The sequence below is a fragment of the Strigops habroptila genome, chromosome W (assembly GCF_004027225.2).
Source record: "Strigops habroptila isolate Jane chromosome W, bStrHab1.2.pri, whole genome shotgun sequence".
NCBI lineage: Eukaryota > Metazoa > Chordata > Aves > Psittaciformes > Psittacidae > Strigops > Strigops habroptila.
Window position 1 is genome coordinate 20,331,199 of NC_044301.2, and position 24,896 is coordinate 20,356,094.

General features: G+C 46.0%; 1 protein-coding gene and 1 long non-coding RNA gene across 2 annotated transcripts; one reads left to right on the plus strand and one right to left on the minus strand.

Annotated features, from left to right (window-relative positions):
* Positions 1–508: 508 nt before the first annotated feature.
* LOC115619161 (zinc finger CCCH domain-containing protein 18-like) lies at positions 509–24,896 on the plus strand. Its single transcript, XM_030511210.1, has 6 exons — positions 509–525; positions 16,773–17,376; positions 20,510–20,594; positions 23,267–23,415; positions 23,738–23,830; positions 24,452–24,896. The coding sequence occupies exons 2-6, from the start codon at positions 16,789–16,791 to the stop codon at positions 24,611–24,613; spliced, it is 1,077 nt and encodes a 358-aa protein (XP_030367070.1). The 5' UTR covers positions 509–525; positions 16,773–16,788; the 3' UTR covers positions 24,614–24,896.
* LOC115619162 lies at positions 7,978–10,569 on the minus strand. Its single transcript, XR_003994939.1, has 3 exons — positions 10,475–10,569; positions 9,201–9,202; positions 7,978–7,988 (listed from the first exon to the last, which is right to left on the minus strand). It is a non-coding gene; the product is annotated as an uncharacterized LOC115619162 (long non-coding RNA).

Genomic DNA, 24,896 nt, shown 5'->3' on the forward strand with positions numbered 1-24,896 from the left:
ATATACTCCTCCATGCGTGTGCATACATGTACCTTCCCCTGTGTGCACGCATGCCTGTGCCCCGCATGTGTGCACCCCTGCATGTCCGTGCACACGCTTAAACATCCCTCCCTGTGTACATGTAGTGTGTGCACCCATACACATCTGTGTATGCACGTGTGTGCAACCATGTACGGCTGTGCACACACACGTGTGCACTCCTCCCTGCATATCTGTGCGCGTCCCCTTTAAGACGCGGTCGGGTTGGGCCAGGCCGCATGCGTGCGCGGGAAGGGGAGTGTAGAAGGGTGTCTACACTAACCCCTCCCGTCCTCTCCCTTCCTTCTAGCGTGAGGGCTGTCGTGCCTAGATGACGTCACGCTATGGCCGCCCTGCGCTGCCGCGAGTAGAGGTCCCGTCCAGTCCAGTCCAGTCCCGTGCCGCAGCCGCCGCTTCTTCCCTTCTCCACCCGGTTCGTAGTACCGCCTCCCTCCTGGCTTGACCCGACCCAGCCCAGCCCGGCCCGGCCCGGCCCGTCCAGCCCAGGTGAGCTGCTGCCCGTAAGGCCGCGCTCGGCGGGCGCCGGCTGCGGCCTAGCGCTGGGGGGGCGGGCCCGAGCGCCGGGGGGAGCGGCCGCGGCGGGGGCCCGGTGAGGAGATGCTGGGGTGCGGGGCCGGCCCCCAGGAGGATGTGGAGGGGATAGGATAGCCCCCGGTGGGGGTGCTGAGAAGGGAGGAGCGGGCCCAGCGCGGTGGGGGGGGGGGTGTTGGGATGGGGGGGCGGGGTGTGGAACTTGAGGTGGGGAGCCCTTAGTTTATGGAGGATCTGGTGGGGGCTGCCTCATCTGCCTGGGATGTGGCTTTACTTTGGGGAGGGGACCCCAGTTAGATGGGGGGGATGCTGTGGATTGGAAAGGGGCAGCAGCAGCTTGGGGGAGCTTTAGTTTGGGGTGGGTGTTATGGAAGGGGTTAGTCTCGGGGGGGGGGGGGGGTAATTTTTGGAGGAAGTATGTGGGAGGGTACAGGCAGATCTGACTGTGCCCTCTCCCCAGGCAGGTGGGAACAGGGAGAGCTCCAGCAGTCTCTGCCTGGCAAGAGGCTCTGTAAGGTAAGGGGAGAGAAGGGTTGGGACACTACAGCTGCACCTGGGGGTCTGTTCTGCCGTGGGTGGGTGCATTGCCCATGTAACACTGGTTTGTGTTGTCCGCCTGGTGCAGCAGGAGCTGTGAGGTGCTTGCTGCCCAGAGCTGCTGTTGTCTTTGTGAGCACTCTGATATGTTGCTACTGCAGGTGGTTTAAATTTACTCTGAGTTGTCTCAGTAGGGTTGTCTCAGAGCTGAACCTCTATGCTAACAATGTTTTACTGCCATAAATAGCTCTTCTGAAAGAGCTGTTAACAGTGCTGCTTTGGCTGTAGCAAGAGCAGCACCTTCAAGGTGTGAATTCTTTCTTCTGGCCTTCCTAAGGTTTGCCTAGATTAAGGAAAAGGGTAGTCTAATCAAGACAACTCTTTGCAAGACTGCTGATCTGCTGTTCTGAGAGTACAGCTAGCCTATTGAGTGTGATTATCCACAAATCCTACAGAACACCAGTATAATTGTACTTATTTTCTGTCATGGGACTGAGGCACTGGTAATTCAAAATTAGCATTTGCCTTCAGAGAGCTGCAGGAAGAACTGTGTGTGCTCCAGCAAGAGGAGAATCAGTTACACTGTGAAAACAAACTCCAGCTGCTTATGGCACTGTTTTCTCTTCAGGTGCCAGTCCCAAAGCCTGCCTGACGCACAGCAGTGGTTAACATTCCAGATTGGAGCTCTCTGAGCTCTTCTTTAAAATCAGCTTGCTGAAAGCAGCTGTCACCAGGCAGTTCTCTTAAATTAATACCAAAAGGCAGCTCAGTTTTCTGTTTTAAAAGCAGCCCTGATGGCTGCTAGGTAATTGAAGTTTGCAATGTGTCTTAGAAGTCAGTCCTTCCCTAAGGATCTCAGATAAGTGTGTGTTTGGTTAATTAATCCTGTTAACACTTGTAGTTTCGTTCAAAGCAAACGGCTGGGTGCTTTGCTTTTGTTCTAGGGTCTTTTTGGTTTTATATGATGCCCATTTTCTGCATCATGAGGTGTTTTATTTCCTTTTCCTCCTGTTGTTGCTACTCATATGTGTTTTCCACATTGTGGCTCCTGTCCTTCATTTGTTTTGCTTCTATTTTCCAGGTCTTTGTTCCCTAAGTCTTTTTGTGCTGTGTTTCTTTTCTCACCTGTCCTGTCAGCACTATTTCCCATTCATTCTCCTCAACTCAACTCGTGTCCTTGATCCTTGTGGCTGGATTTAGACCGTGCTCCAGAACTTTTCTGTTCTGCATTAACCCCTGATTTTCATATATCTAAATAATGGAAATGTTTTGATTTTTGCATCAAGCTGTTTGGCTGTTAAAAAGTGGGTTTTAGCCTTTCTATCACAAAGATTTCTGCCTGAAGCAAAGAGATTCCTTGCTGCTTTCCTTTGTGTCTGTCCCGTGACCACCCCAGGAGCTGGGAGGTCTCTGCTGGGGGGGGGCTACAGAAGTTGGGTCTGTGTTTGGTTCTTGTTATCTGACTGATGATTTGTAGGATGTCAAGACTGAAGCTGATGGCTCTGTCAAGCTCCAGTTTTCTGTAGGGTACTCTGTGCCTTCCTGCTACTGGAGGTGCTGGAACCATCTGAGCTGTTGGTTCCCATACTATTTCCAAGGTGTATTCCTTTTTCACTTGGAAAATGCGTTTTGTGGCACCATATGACAGCTCATCCTTCGAGGGAGGAATTTAATGAATGGAAATAATGCCTGCCAGGAGTATTTTTTCCTTGGTGGCTGTTGCAAATCCCATCTTAACTCACAGCTTTATCCTATAGATGCTGCAGTGGGTTAGAGTAAGCTGCCATCCTCTCTATACTGGTTCCAGTTCATGTGCTCCCAAGACACTATCTGCAGCTGCAAGTCAGTTGTACACAAAGCTTAAGTGAGGATGCTGCTCAAACCTTTCATGAGTTCTAATTGAAAACATCACAGAGCCATAAGAAACAGAATTTGAGCCTCCTGCCAGCAATAGGCAGTGTTGAGAGCCACAGATCCAAAATGGGTGTCAGTGACAGACTGTACTGCCTTGGAGTAGTGTCCAAGGTACATGTGTGACCACAGACTAAAACCTTTTTGGCATTTTTTCCATCTAGTTTTGTACCTTTTGATTTGAGAGAGTAGAAATTGGGTTTGATTTTTGAAAACAGACCTGCTGCTAAGAATTCCAGTGCTCTGACTCATCTGCCTCTTGCCTTGGGCAAATCGCCTAACACAAGTGTAAGGTTAAAAATATTGTTTAAAACATATCTGAAGTTGAGTTTTAAAAAGCAACTTAAGTAGAAAAGGGCTTTTCTTTTACTGCCTTTAGTGCTGTGTCAGGGCTTCTTAATCTCAATGCTGTATTTTAAGTTTAAAAGCGTCTTGGATATCATTAAGCTTTGGCAAAAATATAACATGGCTGAAGCAGATGAATTTAAATTTCTGTAACACCTCCTCAATGTACGGAGCCATTTTACCTGTGTGAGGGGGGAAATCTCTGTAATTTTAATTTTTCTTCGAGTAAGACTATGAGACTTAAGTGGAAACAAGATGAACCCCTTCATTGTTGCATCCAAGTCCTTGCAGGTGAGGATGGCTGTGTGAATGCCTAGCTTAGAAGGAGCATCTCTGTTCCACAGTATGCAGTGAAACACTGACAAAGTTAAGGAGTAGTTAATGCTTCATTCCCTAATTTGAAAAATTCCAGAGCTGTGAAAGTTCAGCACTGCCTCCTGTTGCATATATACTGTGTAACTAAAAGCTTCCATTTTCTGCCAGACCTGACTCTTTGTGGAACTGCTGTGCATGAACAGGGAGAGGGCAGGTTTGCAGAAGCTAATTGCTGCTGAATGCCCCCTGGGAAACAAGGCTGTTATAGCCCTTTTCATCCTGCTCCTAGCTGATGCTAGGCATGTCTCTGCAGAGTGCTTCCCATCATTTCTAGATACACAGTGACCAAAGGGCCAAACTTAAGTATGCAAAAACTGCCAGGTGTTCTCAGCTGTAGTTGGGTGCAGTGGAGTTCTGCTTGGGCTGTGGAGCATGATGGAAAGGCACTACTACTGAAAATGAGATGACAAAGCCCCAAGTCTCTTGTTCAGGGGATTTCTTCACTTTACATTTTTAGTAGACTGTCTCTAATACCACTGGCTCACAGCGCTGACAGGGACTGGCTGGGGACATGAAGATCCAGAAGGAACAACTGGAGGGAAAGTCTTGCTTAGTTCAGCTGATATCTGTGTGGACAGCAAGTGCTATCTGGCTCATGCCTGGGAGGATGGCATGTGCTTTTACTGCAGGTGGGATGTCCTGGGTTCAGCTGTAGGAGTTATTTTATTCCTTCCTAGTAGCTGGTGCAGTGCTGGTCTTGACTTCAGTCTGAGAAGTAAGCTGATAACACATGGGTGTTATTAGTTCTTGCTAAGTAATGTTTACCCTGATCAAGGACTTTTCAGTATCTCATACTCTGCCAGTGAGGAAGGGCACAAGAAGCTGGGAGGAAACAGAGACAGGACACCTGACCCAAACTAGCCAAAGGGGTATTAAGCCCAGCTGGTAACTGAGAACCACGCAGCAACTCACTCCCCTGCTTCTTCCCTCCCCTCTGCTCTCAGGAGGATGGGGAGGAGAATTGAAAGAATCTAAACCACAAGGGTTAAGATAATAACAGACCAATAACTAAGGTACCATACAAAATGACTAATACTGCCACTATTAATAATAAGGGGAGAGAATATGAAACTAAAAGGGGAAAAGGAAAACAATAAACACAAGTGATGCACAATACAGTTGCTCACCACCTGCTGACAGATGATACCTAGCCTGACCCGAGCAGCGATCTGGGCCTTCTGGGTAACTCCCCCCAGTTTCTATACTGGGCATGACATGCTGTGGTATGGAATACCCCTTTGGCTAGTTTGGGTCAGGTGTCCTGTCTCTGCTTCTTCGTGACTTCTCCTGCCCCTCCTCCCTGGCAGAGCATGAGAGACTGAAAAGTCCTTGATCGGGGTAAGCATTACTTAACAACAACTAAAAACATGAGTGCGTTATCAGCATTGTTCTCAGACTGAAGTGGAAAAATCAGCACTGGACCAGCTACTAGGAAGGAGAAAAATAACTGCTACAGCTGAACCCAGGTCAGTATCCACCCCTTATTCCATACTGTTCATGTCATGCTCGGATCCCATACTTTGCAAAATACTGTCACTTTTTGTCTCTCATATATATATAGACACACACACAAACACACAGAAAGAGATATCATTCCTTAGACCATGGACCAATCCCTATAAAGTTGCTGAATTCATCCAGTCCATGATGTCAGGCTCCATCTCTTGTAATAGTCTTTCAGGGCAGGAGGGACGGTGTGTAGTGTTGGGTTGTTGCCTGCTGATGACACCACCAAACTCGTCTGGTCACTGCTGAGCTCGTCTGGTTTCCTCAAAATTCATTCTTTGTTGAGGTGATGATCGGAGGGAAGTCAGGGTCAGTTGATGGTGACCTGAGGACAGTTCTGGGAGACAGCTGCTGTTGGCTTTCTCATGACTTTGTTCTCCGCTGATGATCATGTCAGCACATAGCTACTTTTCAAAGCCCGGAATGGCAGAGACGGGCATCTAGCTGATGGGCTAGAGAAGTGTTATATAGAAGGCAACGGCATAGAGGTGAGTTGATAGACTGTTTTCCCCCAAAATTAAATCCCCTTGAGGTACACATCGGACTTCCCCATCTTCTGGCATTACCCACCAAGTATATCCAGGTCCCTGAGCAAAAGCAATCCCACGAGTGGGTTTGCCTTTACCTGAAGCAGGAATAACCCAGACTGTCTTCCCCAACAAATTCTTTATGTGCACCACAGGAACTTTATCCCCCTCTACAGTACGTAAAAGTTCTGATTGGGCTGGGCCAGCCCTGTTGGCAGATCCCCTAGTGTTGACCGACCAGGTGGCTTTTGGTAAATGTGTATCCCAGTGTTTGAAAGTCCCACCACCCATTGCTCTCAGGGTAGATTTTAACAGCCCATTGTACTGTTGCACAGCGTATGTTTCCAGCCATCCAGTGGTTGCTTCCACCATGGTAAGTACATGGCGCTTGCCTTGGCGGGTTGGTGGGAGTGTGATATAGTCAATCTGCCAGGCCTCCCCATACTTGTACTTCAGCCATCGTCCTCCATAGCAGAGTGGCTTTAACTGCTTGGCTTGGTTATTTGCAGCACATGTTTCACATTGATGAATAATCTGGTCAATAGTGTCCACTGTTAAGTCCACCCCTCGATCACAAGCCCATCTATATGTTGCATCTCTGCCTTGATGGGCTGAGGTGTCATGGGCCCACCGGGCTAAAAATAATTCACCCTTATGTTGCCAATCTAAGTCCATCTGAGCCACTTCAGTCTTAGCAGCTTTATCCACTTGCTGGTTGTTCTGGTGTTCCTCAGTGGCCCGACTCTTGGGTACATGGGCATCTATGTGGCGTACCTTCACCACCAGGTTCTGCACCCAGGCAGCGATATCTTGCCACAATGCAGCAGCCCAGATGGGTTTACTTCTGCGTTGCCAGTTGCTCTGCTTCCATTGCTGCAACCACCCCCACAGGGCATTTGCCACCATCCATGAGTCAGTAGAGAGATAAAGTACTGGCCATTTTTCTTGTTCAGCAATGTCCAAGGCCAGCTGGATGGCTTTCACATCTGCAAACTGACTCCATTCACCCTCTCCTTCAGCAGTTTCTGCAACTTGTCACAGGGGACTCCACACAGCTGCCTTCCATCTCTGATGCTTTCCTACAATATGGCAGGACCCATCAGTAAACATGGTGGGGCCTCTTCAGCACGCATCACCTCCTTTTCTGGTGACATCCCAAAATCTTTGCCCTCTGGCCAGTTCATGATGACTTCTAGAATTCCTGGACGACTGGGATTTCGTATTCGAGCTCGTTGTGTAATTAGTGCGGCCCACTTACTCCATGTAGCATCAGTTGCATGATGTGTAGAGGAGACCCTGCCTTTGAACATCCAGCCCAGCACAGGCAACCGGGGTGCCAGGAGGAGCTGTGCTTCATTGCCAATCACTTCTGAAGCAGCTCGAACCCCTTCATAGGCTGCCAGTATCTCTTTTTCAGTGGGAGTGTAGCTGGCCTCGGATCCTTTATATCCCCAACTCCAAAAGCCAAGGGGTTGACCTCGAGTCTCCCCTGGAGCTTTCTGCCAGAGGCTCCAGGTAGGGCCATTCTCCCCGGCTGCGGTATAGAGCACATTTTTCACATTTGGACTGGTCCAAGGGCTACTGCATGAACTGTCTCGCATTTAACTTTATCAAAGGCTTGTTGTTGCTCAGGGCCCCATTTGAAATCATTTTTCTTCCGGGTCATGTGATAGAGAGGCCTTACAATCAAACTGTAATTTGGGATGTGCATTCTCCAGAACCCCACAACACCTAAGAAAGCTTGTGTTTCTTTCTTGTTAGTTGGAGGAGACATTGCTGTTATCTTGTTGATCATGTCTGTGGGGATCTGGCGGCATCCATCTTGCCATTTTATTCCCAAAAACTTAATCTCCTGTGCAGGTCCCTTGACCTTACTCCATTTTATGGCAAAACCGGCCTTCAGAAGGATTTGGATTATCTTCCTCCCTTTCTCAAAACCTTCTTCCGCTGTATCACCCCACACGATGATGTCATCAATGTATTGCAGGTGTTCTGGAGCTTGCCCCTGTTCCAGTGCAGTCTGGACCAGTCCAGGGCAGATGGTAGGGCTGTGTTTCCACCCCTGGGGCAGTTGGTTCCAAGTGTACTGGACGCCCCTCCAAGTGAAAGCAAACTGTGGCCTGCATTCTGCTGCCAAAGGCATTGAGAGAACTGCGTTGGCAATATCATTTGTGGCATCCCCCTTGGCTGCCTTTGACTCCAGTTCATATTGAAGTTCTAGCATGTCCGGTACGGCAGCACTCAATGGTGGTGTGACTTTGTTCAGGCCATCATAGTCTCCCAGTTTGTCTCCCCTCTCCATTAGACTTTTGCACTGGCCATATGGGGCTATTAAAGGGTGAGCGGGTCCTGCTGATCACTCCTTGGCTCTCCAGTCTACGGATCAGCTTATGGATGGGAATCAGGGAGTCTCAGTTGATCGCTTGGCACAATGTTTATTTATTTGCTCTCAGAGTTGTTGCGCTTGGTCTCAGATTTTTAGCATGTCAGAACTTGGTTGTAGCCAGTATTTGCTCGTTTTGCGTTTATCGGCTTTGGGACCTGGGCCACGATTCTTTTTTTGCTATACCTTATGTTAATGACTTGTACTGGTGTGGTCTGGATTCTCAGCATGGTCATCACCTCTACTTTGGGAGGCATATAATAGGAATTTGTAGCAATTATACATCTTGGCTTTTTTTTGTTTTCTGCCTCAGAGGCTCAAGCTATGCAGGATACATTGCCTCACATCCTCCACTCCCCCAGTGGGCTATTTACAGCAGCATTTGAGAATTCTAAAGTTTTTGGGTATTCTTTGGATACCCTTGAAACCTGCCTGCTTTACCCGCGGCTATCCTACCCGGAGAACACCCATTCTCGCCTGATCTCCAAAGTTCAGTGTCATTCTCAGGTCTTGTCTACGGTTAAACAACAATCTAAGAATATTAGCAAGAGATCTTCCCCGAGGCTGGACAGTCGTGAGTGGCAGGGTGTGTGGGATAGTATGGGCAAGCTCCTTGGCCAGTGGGCCCCTCCAGTGCTTTGGAACTTCACAAGTGCAAAATCCGGAAAAATTACCAGAACACTTAAATGAGGTGTGCTGCCGTCCATGCAATACCAGAGAGGGACAAATCATGGCAACATGCTGGGGATTGGCTTATGCCTACAGAGCCCTGCTCTGTAAGGAGCAGGAAAAAGATGTTTCTGGATCCGATGGCAAAGCAACAGACAACACAGCTACTCAACCACCAAGCACAGCAGCTCCCCCAACCCCAGTGACAGACAGTGAAGATACTTCAACCCCAGTGACAGACACTGCAGCTAAACCAAATGACGAATCCGTGCCAATATCAGTTGCCCCATAAGCAATGGGAAGAGCAAACAAGAGCCACAAAGAGCAACTTTTATAGAGAAGAAAGATGACACAATGTGCGTACTAGAGGAGGCAACATCTGAATGAGAGGAATTAGAACAGGAATCAGAGGAAGAGGAAGAACTAACTTCTCGATCCCTGACCTCGACTGAGCTGTGGAATATACGAAAAGATTTCAGCTGTCTCCCAAATGAGTACATCATCACCTGGTTGCTCCGATGCTGGGACAATGGGGCTGACGGTCACAAACTAGAAAGTAGGGAAGCCAAGCAGCTGGGATCACTTGCTAGGGAAGGAGGAATTGACAAAGCGATTGCGAGAGAAAAGAATCCTTAGCATCTGGAGGCAGCTCTTGGCAGCTGTGAAGGAAAGGTTTCCCTAAAAGGAAGACGTTATGTGTCGCCAAGCCAAGTGGACCATGATAGAGAGAGGCATCCAGTCCCTGAGGCAATCAGCAATTCTAGATATGATCTATCATAGGCTGGATACCAAGAATGCATCCATAGATCCAGATGAAGCTGAACATACATGACCCATGTGGCGGAAATTTGCATGGAGTGTGCCATCATTATATCATCAACTCCAAGAGTCTGAAGGCAATCTCACCCCTTCCATCATTTGAGCTATGGAAAAACTATCCAAGGAGATCAAACAATTGAAAGATGAGCTATCCAGCTGTCGTGTTTTGAGCACTGAACCCAGGACACCAGCTCCCCATGTGTACCAAGCACAGTCTCTACTATTAAGAGAAGGTGCTTTATTGCCCAAGAAGAAAAATATAAGATGTTGTCCTGGGTTCAGCTGTAGCAGTCATTTTTCTCCTTCTTAGTAGCTGGTGCAGTGCTGTGTTTTTGACTTCAGTCTGAGAACAGTGCTGATAACACACTGATGTTTTTAGTTGTTGCTAAGTAATGCTTACTCTGATCAAGGATGTTTCAGTCTCATGCTCTGCCAGTGAGGAGAGGCACAAGAAGCCAGGAGGAAGCAGAGACAGGACACCTGACTGAAACTGGCCAAAGGGGTATTCCATCCCACAGCATGTCATGCCCAGTATAGAAACTGGGGGGAGTTGCCCAGAAGGCCCAAATCGCTGCTTGGGTCAGGCTAGTGGTGAGCAATTGTATCCTCTCCCCTTGTTATTTCCCTTATCATTATCATTATTGGTGGTAGCAGTAGTGGTTTTGTATTAGACCTTAGTTACTGGACTGCTCTTATCTCAACCTGTGGGAGTTATATTCTTTTGATTCTCCTCCTGATCGCTCCAGGAGCGGATAGAGGAAGAAGGGGAGGAGTGAGTGAGCGGCTACCTAGTTCGGAGTTACTAGCTGGGCTTAAACCATGACAGACGTACACACCACAGGCCACCTTATGGCTTTATCTGCGGGATCACGGAGAGGACATGAGAAAGTGGGATGGAAAACCTACCTCAGATCTGGAGCAACAGGTGTGTGAACTGAAGAGGAGAACAATGGTCAAGGATGATCCTCCCATGAAAGTTGCTGCTCCAGTCTCTGGTGAGCAGTTTCCCAGATGGAGTGGAAGAGCTGATTTTACTCCAGCTCCTGTGATAAGGAATACTAATCCCTTTCTACAAGACATAAGTGGAGAATCTTATGATCACTATTAGAGGGGCCCTGCCTCCAGCCAGGTGGAGGAGAGGGATAATCGGGTTTACTGGACTGTGTGGATCAGATGGCCTGGCACATCAGTCCCACAGGAGTATAAGGCTCTAGTAGATACCGGTGCACAGTGTACCCTGATGCCATCAAGGTATCAAGGGGTGGAACCCATTTGTATTTCTGGAGTGACAGGAGGATCCCAAGAGTTGACTGTACTGGAAGCTGAAATCAGCCTGACTGGGAGGAAGTGGCAAAAGCACCCCATTGTGACTGGTCCAGGGGCTTCATGTATCCTTGGCATAGACTATCTCAGGAGAGGGTACTTCAAAGACCCAAAAGGGTATCGATGGGCTTTTGGTATCGCTGCCTTGGAGACAGAGGAAATTAAGCAGCTGTCCACTTTGCCTGGTCTCTCAGAGGATCCTTTTGTTGTGGGGTTGCTGGAGGTCGAAGAACAACAAGTGCCAATTGCGACCACAACAGTGCACCGGCAGCAATATCGCAGCAATATCGCACTAACCAAGACTCCCTGATTCCCATCCATAAGCTGATTCGTGGACTGGAGAGCCAAGGAGTGATCAGCAGGACCCGCTCACCCTTTAATAGCCCCATATGGCCAGTGCAAAAGTCTAATGGAGAGGGGAGACAAACTGGGAGACTATGATGGCCTGAGTGAAGTCACACCACCATTGAGTGCTGCCGTACCGGACATGCTAGAACTTCAATATGAACTGGAGTCAAAGGCAGCCAAGGAGGATGCCACAATTGATGTTGCCAATGCATTTTTCTCAATCCCTTTGGCAGCAGAATGCAGGCCACAGTTCGCTTTTACTTGGAGGGGCGTCTGGTACACTTGTAATTGACTGCCCCAGGGGTGGAAACACAGCCCTACCATCTGCCATGGATTGATCCAGACTGCACTGGAACAGGGGCAAGCTCCAGAACACCTGCAATACATTAATGACATTATTGTGTGGGGTGATACAGTGGAAGAAGTTTTTGAGAAAGGGAGGAAAATAATCCAAGTATATAGATGGACTCTTGATCAAGGGGTGTACTTAACAGTGGACACTTTTGCCCAGGTTATTCATGAATGTGAAACGTGCTGCATTTAAGCAAGCCAAACAGTTAAAGCCTCTCTGGTATGGAGGACGATGGCTGAAGTACAAGTATGGGGAGGCCTGGCAGATTGACTATATCACACTCCCACCAACCCGCCAGGGCAAGCGCTATGTGCTTACCATGGTGGAAGCAACCACCGGATGGCTGGAAACATGCGCTGTGCCCCATGCCACTGCCCAGAACACTGTCCTGGGCCTTGAGAAACAAGTCTTGTGGCGACATGGCACCCCAGAAATGTTGAGTCAGACAATGGGACTCATTTCTGGAGTAACCAGATGGTTCCAAAGTTGAGCTTCCAAATCCTCAGTTTCTTCAGTGAGAACACGTGAGCTGTTTTTTTTAAGGGACTTTCCACTTGATGAGGAATGCACAAGTGATTCTAGAGAAAGTCAAAAACATACTTTGGGCTTAAAGTGCACCCTGTTATAGCATTTGCTCTAAATTCTCTTTGTGGAAAGACTGTACCAACTTATTTACCTTGGCAAAGGGAGGGTTTTCTAAGTCTTATCTGAAATGTTTAGTATCTGTTCTGAACTAGTCTGCTTCCGACATGCAGAAAATGAACGCTTGACACCCTTTGAGCAAATTAAGTCAGTTTTGGAATAGAATGGGTTGCATGGCTTTGCCTCAACTGTCTGTAGTTTTAAAGATACTTCTGAAGATATAACACTGAAGTAAAAAGTATTGCTATATACCTGGTTCTTGTCGCATTATCTTAAGCTACAAGTCAAAGAATTTTATTTATTTATTTATTTTTATAACTGGTTTTGAACACACTAAGGAACTTGCTTGTTTTTAAGGTACAGAAATTCTACCTTTATGATGAGGGATGAAAGCTGTGCATTTCTGCTCTAATGTTTCTGCTCCACTGTGTTGGTCAGTTTGAAATACTTCCACGTAGTCATTTTTCTTAAGTTTTTCTTGTATTTGTCTGTATGTGTAATTGAATGAAAGTAGAAAGCAAAAAAACCCAAACACACACCCCCATTCTAAAGAAAATCAAAAAACCCTGCAGGCTTCCAGAGATTTAGTATAAACTGTGATTTGCAGATTATTCTGAGACAGCGCTTGGAACATGCACTTTAAACTGGAGTGAAATTTGCTACTATGCAAAGAATAAATCCATCGGGGCTTGAAAGGAAGCGTAAGTGGCCAAGCAAGTATGCCAGCACTTCACAAAAACCTTGCTGTGGTGCTCTTGCCTTTCCTAATATTCAATTCTTTTTTCTACAAACCCCGGTGACTACAAGTAACACTAGCTAGCTCAGTAATAAGTCATTCTCCCATCTCTGATCCCACTTCTGCGATGTTGCTGTTACCTATAAGCTGCTTGTTAGAATGCTGTGCCTTCTTCCCTCTCTCTCCTCCTGGGCTCAGAGCCTCTGGGCTGTGCAGATCTAAGGAATGGCTGGAGGACACTTTTTTGTCTTTACCTCCCCTTTTACAGGAAGAGCCACTGTGGCTGTGAGTTAGTGAGAGTCCAGCTGAACTTTTGAATGGCTGCTAGAGCAGTATCTTGCCATCGTGCAGCAGAAATGTTATCTAGTCATGTTCCATCATTAGCCTGACAGTTATCTTTAAATTTCCATCTCCCTATTTCTTTCCTGCTTCTGATTTCACCTTTGCATATCCTGGGTTTGCTCTGAGGCATTTCCATGTGGTTGCACTTAAGATTGAAGCAAAAATCTGGTTCTTTGGGTTTTGGGGTATGTTCTCTTGGCTACTGGTAAACTTGGAGCAACAGCCCTTGAAGACTGGCTGAACTGTGTCTCTCACAGAAATAATTCAGCATAAAAGGTGGCAGAGGAACTCTCTGATGAGGACTTTTTGATGAAGTTCCTTCTGTGCACTGTATCACTGCTGGCACAGATAGAGGCACCGGGGAGGACGTAGCACCTCTTGCTGAAGGGAAACTTGCTGTTACTTGAATCTGGGGAAATCCACACCAAAACCAGCCTGCCTGTGATCCCTTTTCAATTGGGTTGTCATTTATTGTGTTTCTTATAATTTCTGCTAGTGGAAATTAATAGGAAGTTATTGTAACTGACAGATGCACTGGGGTTTTATAATAACTTTAATAGCTGCTGGTAGAGGTGAATGTTTTATACTTATCACCTTAGCTGGTGGTGAGAATTCACTCATTTATTTCCCCTCATCCCTCTAAAAGTCTTGGTGTCAAATGCAGGAAGGCATTTGGTTCACTTCAGTGCTTTTTCTTTGGTGCTGCTTATTTGCAAGAAATCAGAAAACAGATTTCCTGAGTACATCTGCCCTTGACAACTTCTATATTTCTCCTGGCCTCTTAAGGCTGACCTTTCACATGTAATATGCTAAGTTGTTCTACATGCACGCAAAGTGTAACTTCTCAGGCAATTAAAATCGCTGCCATAAACTTGCTCTTAAAGCCAGTAATAATTTGTGAAAGCATTTATGAACTCAGCATCAACTCTTTTATACCCAGTAAGAATATAATTTGTTTTGGATTGCATCCTGTTTAACTGCCCAGAGCTGTTATCACCAGGAGGCAATTGCTGTCTTTTAATTTAGCTTTTAACTTTTCAGTAAAATCAAAACTTTGGTTATAAGCAAGAACCAACTTCTTCAAAAGTGCAGAGAAACTGGAGTAGCTGGTAGGAAACTCAAAATATTACTCTTCTGCTCAAATGTTTAGATCATCCTTTATTGATTATCTAATATCTGTGTGGGGCTTTGAAGACATAAAGCAGAGCATGTACTGACATACAGACTTCTTACTACTTCTTACTGCTGCTGAGAGTGTTTTTAATTGTTGGTTTGTTGTTTTTTTTTAGCTCCTTCTCTGCAGACCTCCCACAGTATAACAAGCAGCATTTTCTTGGGTGTGACTTTCATCTTAAGAGTTTGCTGCAAATACCAGCTCATCATGTCTTCATGAGGGTGAAGGCAAGAAATATTATCTCAGTGATGACAGTACATCTGGCAGTGTACAGGACATAAATACAACAGCCCTGCTCCTAGCAAGTTCATGAAGAAGCAGCCGAGTAGCACGGGTAACAAAGTTGTGCCTTCCTGATTTCCAGGCACGGGCTCTTGACACACAGAAGAGATGCTGCATGTTTCCCGTGCTTACCCTCCTGCTGTATTTCAGCACAGAGATCCCCAATTCTGTTGCTACCAAAATGTTTTGGGCTTCATACGCTGTGAAGGCTTGGATTTGCTTTGGTGGTGGTCACAGCACGTGACAGTCTGTTTGGATGCTGTGGCTCCGTCTGCCTTCTGTCTGTCTGTTCTTACTCTTTGATGGTAAATAACAACCTTTACTATGCAGAACCAGTCAGAGGAGCATGTCAGAAGTGACAGCATGGGTCAGGAAAAGGTTAAGTAGCACAGAGCTGCCTGGTGTTAATAACTTCTATTTCATAAAGGATTGTTGGGTGTGTTTAAAGGAGCTACCAGAATCTTGTAGCCTTTCTGCTCCAAGGGTCTTGACAATAACAGGTAAAAATCTGGTAATTTATGCCATGGGTTTTGTTGCATCAGCAGTAAATGTGCTTGCAAGGAGGTTGTAGCTAGGAGCAGCTGAAGTAAAACGTGAAACATATTAAGATGAAGTCCTATTGATTTGTAACCCTGTGGCTTTTTTTTTTCTTAGCCCTAAATATGCTTCTGTAAGCCTTGGGGTTTTTCTTTAGCTTTTCATTTCTGTCTGATGGCTGCCCAAGCTTGTTCCTGTACAAACCTTTGGGTTTGGAGGAGGCGGTGGCATATACTGAAATAGTGAATTTAGTCCCCTGGAAAGGTGCCACCTTGAGAGGAGCCAATGCCTCTGTTGAACAGTTCCACTGGTACAACCAGAGAGCTGCAGTGGGTGCTTTTATCTCTCTGAGCATTGGCTGCCTTGGTGCTGGAAAACCTGCTGGGGCACCTTTCTCAGCTTGGGCTCTTCTGGGGTAGCCAAGCACTATTGGTTATTGTTGAGGGGGGCAAGGCAGGAGTTGCTGCTGTCGTTTATAGGGCTAAAGACATGCTGCAGCAAGAGACCACAGCCAAAGGGTAAGAGTTCTTAATCACCAAGAGCTTTTGCCTAGATGTAAACCAGTAATCTTCCTAGTAACAGACAGCTCAACCAGTTCCTTGGGTCAGGCAGTTCTGTAATTTATGGGATTTTTTGTTTTCTGGAGTAAAATAAGCAGCTTATGGGGTTTTTTTTCCAGCTTTACATCTTGTCTCTTCCTGTTGCATTTATTGTGCTTATTCTAAGCAGACATCTAATTTTTAACTTATTTGTATTGAACACATGTTCATACTGAGCTTCTAGCAAAAGTGCATGGTACAGGCAGTTATGAAGTTGATCTTCTTTGAAGGAATTTTGAATCTTTAGTCTGTAAAGCAGTTGGAGATTAGATGGCAATATACGCACTGCCTAAATTAAACCTGATTAAAAATCCAAGTGTTTTCATGAATGCATACTGTCTTTGCTTTCATATCTATTCTGCGTGCAGTGTAAAAGGTCCTGTAAAGATACAGGCTGTTTTTCCAGCATCACTGTAAGTTATGCTCCTGTGCTTCTTCAGGAGTCTGTGCAGTCTGCAGGGCCATGTGCTTATAGTTACAAAATACACCTTGGTGTTTCAAATAGTGATTTGGTGAGAGTGTTAGAGCTTGGAGATGAAATTCCAACCTCAGGCTCCATTGTTGTGTGTGAAGGATAGCACACTCTTGTCTAGTCTGGGACTGTATCAGAATCAGTTCCTTATGCAGCTTAAATTCTGTATTTCCTTCTTGAAGGTACTATGATAAACCATGTTCATGAATTCGAGCAACATTTTCTTCTTTAGGAGGTGAAATACAAGAGTACAAATTCTGCAAGGTGAGCCTTGATCTCCCATCTTGCTCCCCATAACAAGTGTCATTTTCTACCCTCTGCAGACTATCAGGTGTACTGATGGATGTTTCCGACAGCTCTAAGCAAAACCCCTGCTCTCCTGATGAAGAGGACCAGCAGCTTTCCAATGATGAAGTCCTGAAGGAGAGTCGTTCAGACCAGGAACTTGATGGAGAGTGTGGGCAAGGCAGCATTATGGGAGTGGAGGAGGATGCAGCCAGGGGAGTGAGTCATGGTGAAGAGGAGAACCACTCAGATGAAGAGGACCGCTTAAGTGAACCTAAGTCTCACGAGTCTGACAACAACAAGCAGAGTGGGGAGCTGAAGAGCCCTCTGCCTCGCAAAGGAGAGGAGGAAGACCAGACAAATGACCTTGGTGATGAAGCATCCTCTGTCACCCGTGAACTAGATGAGCATGAGTTGGACTATGACGAGGAAGTTCCTGAGGAACCAAGTGCTGCTGCTGCAGAGGAGGATGGTGAGAAAGCTGCTGGCGAGGATGACGAGGAAGAGGAGAAAGGAGACGATGCCTGTGAAGATGAGAAAAAATCCAGCAGCAAAAGTGATGATGAAAAGGATAGCCAGGATCCCCTCAAGGAGAAGAAGAAAGATGATGATGATGGAGAAATTGATGATGGAGAAATTGATGTAAGTAGGAGCTGGTCTGAGGTGGGCAGAGTCCTGCAGGGAGAGACCTGTCCTTGTGTTTCCAAACTGTTTGGCTCTTAGACTGCCATGCCTCCCTTCTTTGACATGAATTAGCTGTTAGCTGAGTCCCCAGTGTGCAAGTAACACACTTTCTCTTTGGAGGTGAGACCATAGTGTGTACCAAATCCTAAACTCAGTGGCTAGAATGTCTAATGCTACATACTGTAGAAAAGCTTTGTGCCAAATATTGTCAGAGCCATCACAAATAAGCTTTGTTCCCATTGAACACGGAAGGGCTCCAGTGCTGCCTCAGCTCTTGGAGGACTTTTGAGTGCTGCTGACAGCAAATTACTTAACTATGGATTAGGTGTTCATAAGATGTCTCATTGGTTGAGGTTGAGAGGCTGGTGCCTGGGGAGTGGCTGCCGTGCTTGAGGCACCAGGCATGTGCAGGAAGCTTGTGCCCCTGAGCTGGTTCTCGGGCTCTAGCAGTATCTGGATGCATGGAAGAGGAGCAGAAAGTGCTGGGCTTTCTGGAAAGTGCCTAACCAGGAAGCCCCTGCATGTGGTTTGGCTGATGTGTTCAGGGATGTGTAGTCCCAGTAGCTGCTGTTTCACAGCTGAGGACAAATGCAGCTATTTAGAAAAATCAAAAACTGGCTTTAATTGCATTCCTATTTGCCCTAATCACCACTCTTTATCCATATTTGTCTTTAGGTGGGAAGCACTGTGATACAGCAGTTGTTTAATACAGCTTAATACCAGTTTCCCTCTTGCAGGCAGAAGAACAGGACGAAGCAATTCTAGCAGTAGAGTAAAAACCCTCCTTGTGGGTTCCTGGTCTGGTGGGCACCTCGCTTGAATCTGAATAGTGGGAGCGCAAAGCACCGCAAAGAGAAGTTGCTGGCCCAGAGCACCTGACTGGCTCTGCTTCTGGCTCTCCGTGCCAGAAGGGGTCCTGCACAGCTAGGCTAGGTTGGGGCACCATTGTGAGAGTGTCCTGGTGACCAGACAAGGAAGCAATGGGCTGTGGATGGGGTCACTGGTGCGGGGCTCCTCAGCTGAGGAGGGGAGGGTTCAGACTGAAGAGGTGGTGTTGCCTTCCAGTCCCTGTAGCTGTGTAGCTGCCCTGGCCATGTGCTTGGGAAGCTCATGGAGCCTTGCTGAAGAGACCTTCCTCCCTTTTCGCTGAAGAGACCTTCCTCCCTTTTCGCTGAAGAGACCTTCCTCCCTTTTCACTGAAGAGTCATATATTGTGTGGTTTTTGCTTCAATGGTGCTTTGACAACTTCTGTTGCTTAAAAAAGGTGACATAATTTTTCTTCTTCATGCCTATTCTGGCAGGTGATTTTGTTAAACGCGTATTTTCCAAAAGTTTTGTGTGTTTCTGATTTGCTTGGAAGGAATTCCAGTGTGCTGTGGGAGAGTCCAGGTAGGGGGAGAAAAAAATTCCTGGAGTCCTGACTCTATGCCTGCTTCTTGATTTAAAATATGAATGCTTTCCTTTAAGGTCTAAGGCATTCTTGGAAGTGCTCTCCTTACAAAGCACAAGATGAATCTGTACTCTGGTTTTCATACATCATCTCATAACAGGGCTCCCAGCTGCCCAATTCCAAGGAGACCTCACAGAAATAAACACTTTTCCTTTTGTTCAAGTATAGCATTTGCAAAGACTTCACATAGTTCCTTTGAAAGAAGTAGAGCTGAGCTGGTTATGCCATTCACACGTCACTGAATGCCATTCCTAGCTTTGGGGGAAACTGTTAAACCTCTACATTTCATTCTGCTTTCAGACTTCTGTCTTGGAGGAGAATATTAATGCAAATTTTAATTTGAATATATGTGGTCTTTAAAATCCCTTCTTGTTCAGGAGAGCTCTCCTTGTATTGCCCTCAGAGGAATGTAGCAGCAGAAGCTGTTAACCCATCTCTCTAGAGATCCTCTGTTTATTTACAGCCAAGCAATGGTTTTTTTTTCTTCCTTCTCAGCTGCTAAATTGATCAAAGTACATAACTTTCCTAACCTTCTCCATGTAGACAACTGCTGTCTCTGCAACAAGGTTGTTGCAATTGCCACACAAAGGGAAGGCCTCCACCAGATGCTCCCTCTTCAGATGTTTCAGATGCTGAAAACTTCTGTGGTGGCGAATGGAGGCAGAGTGAGGGAAGGCCAGGGTGCCTATTAGATTAAATAGCTTGATTTCCTTGCCAGATACCTCTGACAACTCTCTGGTCACGTATGTCTTTGCCTTCTGCATTGCCTCCTTTTGACTTTTCAGCTGCAGCCTCATGAAGTCAGGGAAGGTTGAGGGTTTGTTTTTTTTTTTTTTCCCTGGAGAACAAAGGCAAAGGCTGGTACTTTAAAAGTTTCAACACTTTTGAACAAAAGTTTCAACATTTTTGTTCAATGCACAATAACCTTCAACTTCTTGAAGTGCTTCATGACTATTATTTCATGCTCATCCCCTGTGGTGCTTAATCTTCAAAACAACCTCCATCTCCCAGACTTTCTTCCTGGGGCTGCAGTGCCTGGGGGTGATGTAGAGTCTTATTTGAGCTGATTCAGAACTCTTGACTGGAGCTGAGGAGTAGAAGGGAAGGTGTCGAGTTGTTGCCAGGGAGGACTGGAAGAAATATGGATGTGTGTGAAGTTGTCACTCAGCACTGTGGGGAAGCATGTTGGAAATAGTTATTGTAATAGCAGTTGTCCTTCAGAACTGGATAGATGCTGCTGGGTTATTACATTAATGCAGGAATACCACTGTGTATTTTAAATAGAAGGAATTGGCTTGAGCTTAAATAGGGATGACATGAGTGCCAAGCAGGGGACAGTCCAGTATATATCGGGTAAAATGATGAAGCTTGAAACCTTGGCCTGTGGTGTGGCACCAAGATGTCCATGACACCTGAAGGGTTTGGCAATCACTTTTGAAACACTGAGGTTGATGCATCTTTCTGTTTGTAGCAGCACATTGCAAAGATGCCGTGGGGTATTTATTGTAACTTTATATTGTTTTTCTCTTCTGTTTTGCTCCAGGGTATGTTTTCAGTGACTGATATTTGACTATATTGTGAAATGTCAAGTTGCTGCAGAAAATGCACCACATGAAATGTCAGCTTGTCTGTCTGTTCCAGGATGATGACTTAGAAGAAGGAGAAGTTAAAGACCCCAGCGACAGAAAAGTGAGGCCACGTCCCACCTGCCGATTCTTCATGAAAGGTAATGACAAACTGTAATGGTAGAAGAAAACCAAAGGTACTGTAATTTTTCTTGCTTGATTTTGTACCCATTAAGCTGCTGTCTGCATGATAAACTCTACCCTAGGCATCCCCAGTATCACCTTTCTGTTCCTTGGCAGCCAGATGCTGAATTTACATAGAGCCAATATGCAAAAGTGGCTTTGCCCTAAGTGTGGTGAGCCCGTGGAAGCAAATAAGGGAAAACTTAGAATCATAGAATGGTTTGAGTTGGAAGGGACCTTAAAGCTCATTTAGTTCCAACCTCCTGCGATGGGCAGGGACAATTTCCACTAGAGCAGGTTGCTCCAAGCCCCGTCCAACCTGGCCTTGAACACTGCCAGGGATGGGGCAGCCACAGCTTCTCTGGGCACCCTGTACCAGCGCCTCACCACCCTCACAGGGAAGAACTTCTGCCTAAGATCTCATCTCAGCTCCCCTCTGTCAGTTTAAAGCTTTCCCCCCTTGTCCTGTCCCTACAGGCCCTTGTCAAAAGCCCCTCTCTAGCTTTCTTGTCAGCCCCTTTAGGCACTGGAAGGTGCTCTAAGGTCTCCCTGGAGCCTTCACTTCTCCAGGTTGAACAAGCCCAGCTCTCTCAGCCTGTCTCCATAGCAGAGGTCCTCCAGCCCTTGGAGCATCTTCATGGCCTCCTCTGGACTCCAACAGCTCCACGTCCTTCTTGTGTTGGGGGCCTCAGACTTGCTAGTGTTTTTAAAACAGCATGGAATAAACCTGCTTTGTCTTATTGTAAATTTTTTGTTGTAATTCTTAATAGGACATTCCCCAAAGTTTGGGCAACTCCACAACAGCTATCTTAGACTATCCCATTTTTTTTTTTTTAGTGTAGAGAGTTAGGTTTTATAAAAGTTTTCTTATTTAAACTGATTATATCTTAATAATATAATCTTTCACTTCCTTCAGCTTCATCTCACTTAATGTTTGCTCATTTATTTGGTTTTATTTACAATCACCCTTGAAACAGTTTATGAAAATCTGAAATTAAAAGAAGGGTGGAGAACAGGGTGGATACTCCTTGCATCAGTGGCGTAATGCAACGTAGGGAGCTGCTTAGGAGGTTTCCGGAGACGTGACCATCACGTATTGCATATTCTGCTTCCTGAATGTCTTCCGGTATCAAATTTTCTTCATGTGCTGAGACACAAAGGTGTTAGTGATGATGATGGTGGAACAGGGAAGTCCCTCAGCAAGGAGAGCTATTTGTTCCTGAATCCTTAGCGTGACGCACACCTCCATGCAGCATGGAAATATTTTTCAGAGTCAAAGTTGAGACTGCAGGATCTCCTGCTGTAGTAGTTGTTCTTTGATTTGGTGTCAGTTAACATTGACACTTGTTCCTGCTTACCTCATAAAGGCTTTACTGCCACCAAGAAGATCAGGCGCTGCTCATGTGGGACCTTCAAGACATTCAGGTTTTTCTCCTTGCTGTGTCAGAGGAGCACTCATGTGGCTGCATCTATCCAGTGGTGTGAATGACCAGCTTGCAAAGCCTTCCAGCAAACTTGCTGTATAGCCACCTTGATATATATAGCAGGACTCATTATTTGTCAGGGTGACCATTCCCCTTGACACCTCAGTAGGAATAGTAAGCGTTGGCATAGGTGTCTGGCAGCCCCTACACCCAGTGCTCAGGCACTGAGAAAGGATAAGCTGCTGTGCAAAGGGATTTGTGCTCTTGTTATGATTGACAGTACAAAAGCATCCAGTGTTACCTCTGACACCAGCTTGTGGTTAATCTGAGACTGATGAGGAGCATTTCCAGGGACCCAGGTGAGGTGTGAATTTCTGACATGTTGCCCTGCCAGCCAAGATCCAGGTTTCTTCCCTGGGCCCCAGCAGTGTTAACAGTTCCCTTGCCCCTCCAGCCAGTGCACTAACACCTGAGCTACTGCAGAATTAGCAATAACCTTGTGGTGCAGTTGCCTGCTGGGAGATCTGCAAAATATCTCTTGCCTGATGTTGAGTGGATTGCTGGAAAAAAAGAAAAAAAGGGGTTTGTTTCTGAGGCAAGCTAAATTAAAGTTGAGAATTAGCTTCGTATCCTGTTAGAGACCCCTGAGTGTTACAATTTCCTTAGGAGTGGTACCTGAAGCTAATGAGCAGCTTTCAGGCTTGTCTGCCGCACTCCACAGTGATGCCCCCTTTCCTGCTTTGTGCTGGCAAGCTTGTGGATTCAGCTGGAGGGAAAAAGCTTTGATGTACTTCATGCCTCACCAGAGCACTGTTTATTTTGAATGCCCTGTGATGCTTTCTTTACTGTCAGGTTATATGCATTCATTGTTTTCTGTAAAAGGTAAAGCTTCTAACTTGGAGTATTTGTCATTAATAAGACTCGAAGAGCTCATAGGCTTATTACTGCATTTGCCTAATGGTGTGTATGCATCCATCCCTCCCTTCTCCTCACCATAATGAGGTTCTTGTACATTCATCCATCTGTGACTGGATTTATTTGTCCTCTCTGGGAAGGTGGTGAGTGTCTTTCCATGTGTATGAAAACGGGTAAATCTCAACAGAGTTGGAGAGAAGAAAAGTCACATGTCTCAAACAGTGTTGTTCCTTGCTGTGTTTTAAACAGTTGTAGGGCTGAACACGTTTTCTGTAGGCATACAGGGGTCTAACAGAACTGTGTTTCCACAGGTCACTGTACCTGGGGCATGAACTGTCGATTTATTCACCCTGGTGTGAATGACAAAGGAAACTACTCCTTGATCTCCAAGCCTGAGCCCTTTTCCCCAAATGGTGCTCCTCCCATTGGCCCTCACCCACTGATGCCGGCCAACCCTTGGGTATGGATATCTGTTCTGTGGATTTATGGCTTCTGCACATAGCTTTTGTCTCCTGTTCTGAGAGAAGTGAAGATGGTTTGGGTTTTTTAGTACTTTAGCAACATTAGTCACTATCCAATTCATTACTTGGATATGTGATATTTTAAAGGGTGGTCTTGTAGTTGCTAGTAGAGGGGAATAATTTTCCTTGTGTGTCTCAGCTTATGTCCTGCTGATATATCTCCAGAGTGTCTGGAGGTACTCTGGGGTAACAAAGCATGAGTTTGTTACTTAAAACTAATGTCAAGTGTCCGTCTCCTTCCTCTTCTCACCTTTCCAACAGGGAGGGCCAGTCGTTGATGAAATCTTACCTCCGCCTCCTCCAGACCCTCCAACAGAAAGTGCCTGGGAGAGAGGACTCCGGCATGCTAAAGAGGTAAGCGCCATCCTCAGGAAGCATGCTGATGTCTCCAAAATCCGGTGGCCTGTTTCACTGGGAGCAGGGAGCTCTCTTTGGAGCATGTAGTGTCTTGCTCTTTCTGAGCAACCTTCCTTTTGCCTTTTAACCTATTAACTGTGTCTTGTTGTATATCACAGTTGTTGCACAGTCAAGAGGAGCTGATGCCCAGGTTTGGTTTTTTGTTTTGTTTTGGGTTGGGTTTTTTGGTTTTTTGGTTTTATATTAACATGAGCTAGGGGGAGTTTGTGGCCCTGAAGTCAAGCCCTCCACAAAGCAAACCTTTCTAACCTGATCCAATTTCCCTTATTTCAGTACCTGTTTCTCTAGCACGTATTGGATCCACATGTCTGATCATTGTAGAAAATGGGGTTAGCATGTGTGAAACTTATTGCCTGTCTGCTGTTGTTCTGAGCTGATGGAATAGTTCTACTTTGTACATCAAGGAAAGTCCAGTGTCCTGTGCATTCATGAGACCTGGGCAAAAGAAGGGTGTTTTAGTTGAAGGGCAGGTTTCTCCCAAGTGAAGGATTTTTAAGACTGCAGTTTCTCTGGGTCTTGGAAATGTTCTCTCTTTACAATGTTTTTATATTATGGCAGGTATTAAAAAAGGCAACTATGAGAAAAGAACAGGAGCCTGACTTTGAGGAAAAGAGGTTCACTGTGACTATTGGAGAAGACGAGCGTGAATTTGACAAAGAAAACGAGTTCTTCCGCGACTGGAATTACTGCATCACCAGAGACATCAGAGATCCAGCGTAAGATGCAGTCTTGGTTTTGCTACATGGAATAGATGGGGGGAAATGTAGTGCAGGATGGCAGTCTTCAGTTAACTTGTTCCTCCAAATTAGAGGAATGCTCACCTCAGAAAATGGAAACAACTTCCATTAAGCAGTATGTCCACCAGTTAAAAACTTGAGCTGCCTCCACTCACTCCAGTTCAACACTACCTTCCTTTATAGTTGTCGCTAAACCTTTCTGCCTTCAATGTCGTTGGCACACAGGTCCTTCAAGGACACTGTCTAGTTGTGCATTGCCTGTGTCA

Excerpts from the sequence above, each read along its gene's own strand:
- LOC115619161 (XM_030511210.1), top strand. The coding sequence starts at position 16,789 with ATGGATGTTTCCGACAGCTCTAAGCAAAACCCCTGCTCTCCTGATGAA. Across the intron at positions 20,595-23,266 it reads CTGCCGATTCTTCATGAAAG|GTCACTGTACCTGGGGCATG; the intron begins GTAATGACAAAC and ends GTGTTTCCACAG. Across the intron at positions 23,416-23,737 it reads TGATGCCGGCCAACCCTTGG|GGAGGGCCAGTCGTTGATGA; the intron begins GTATGGATATCT and ends CCTTTCCAACAG.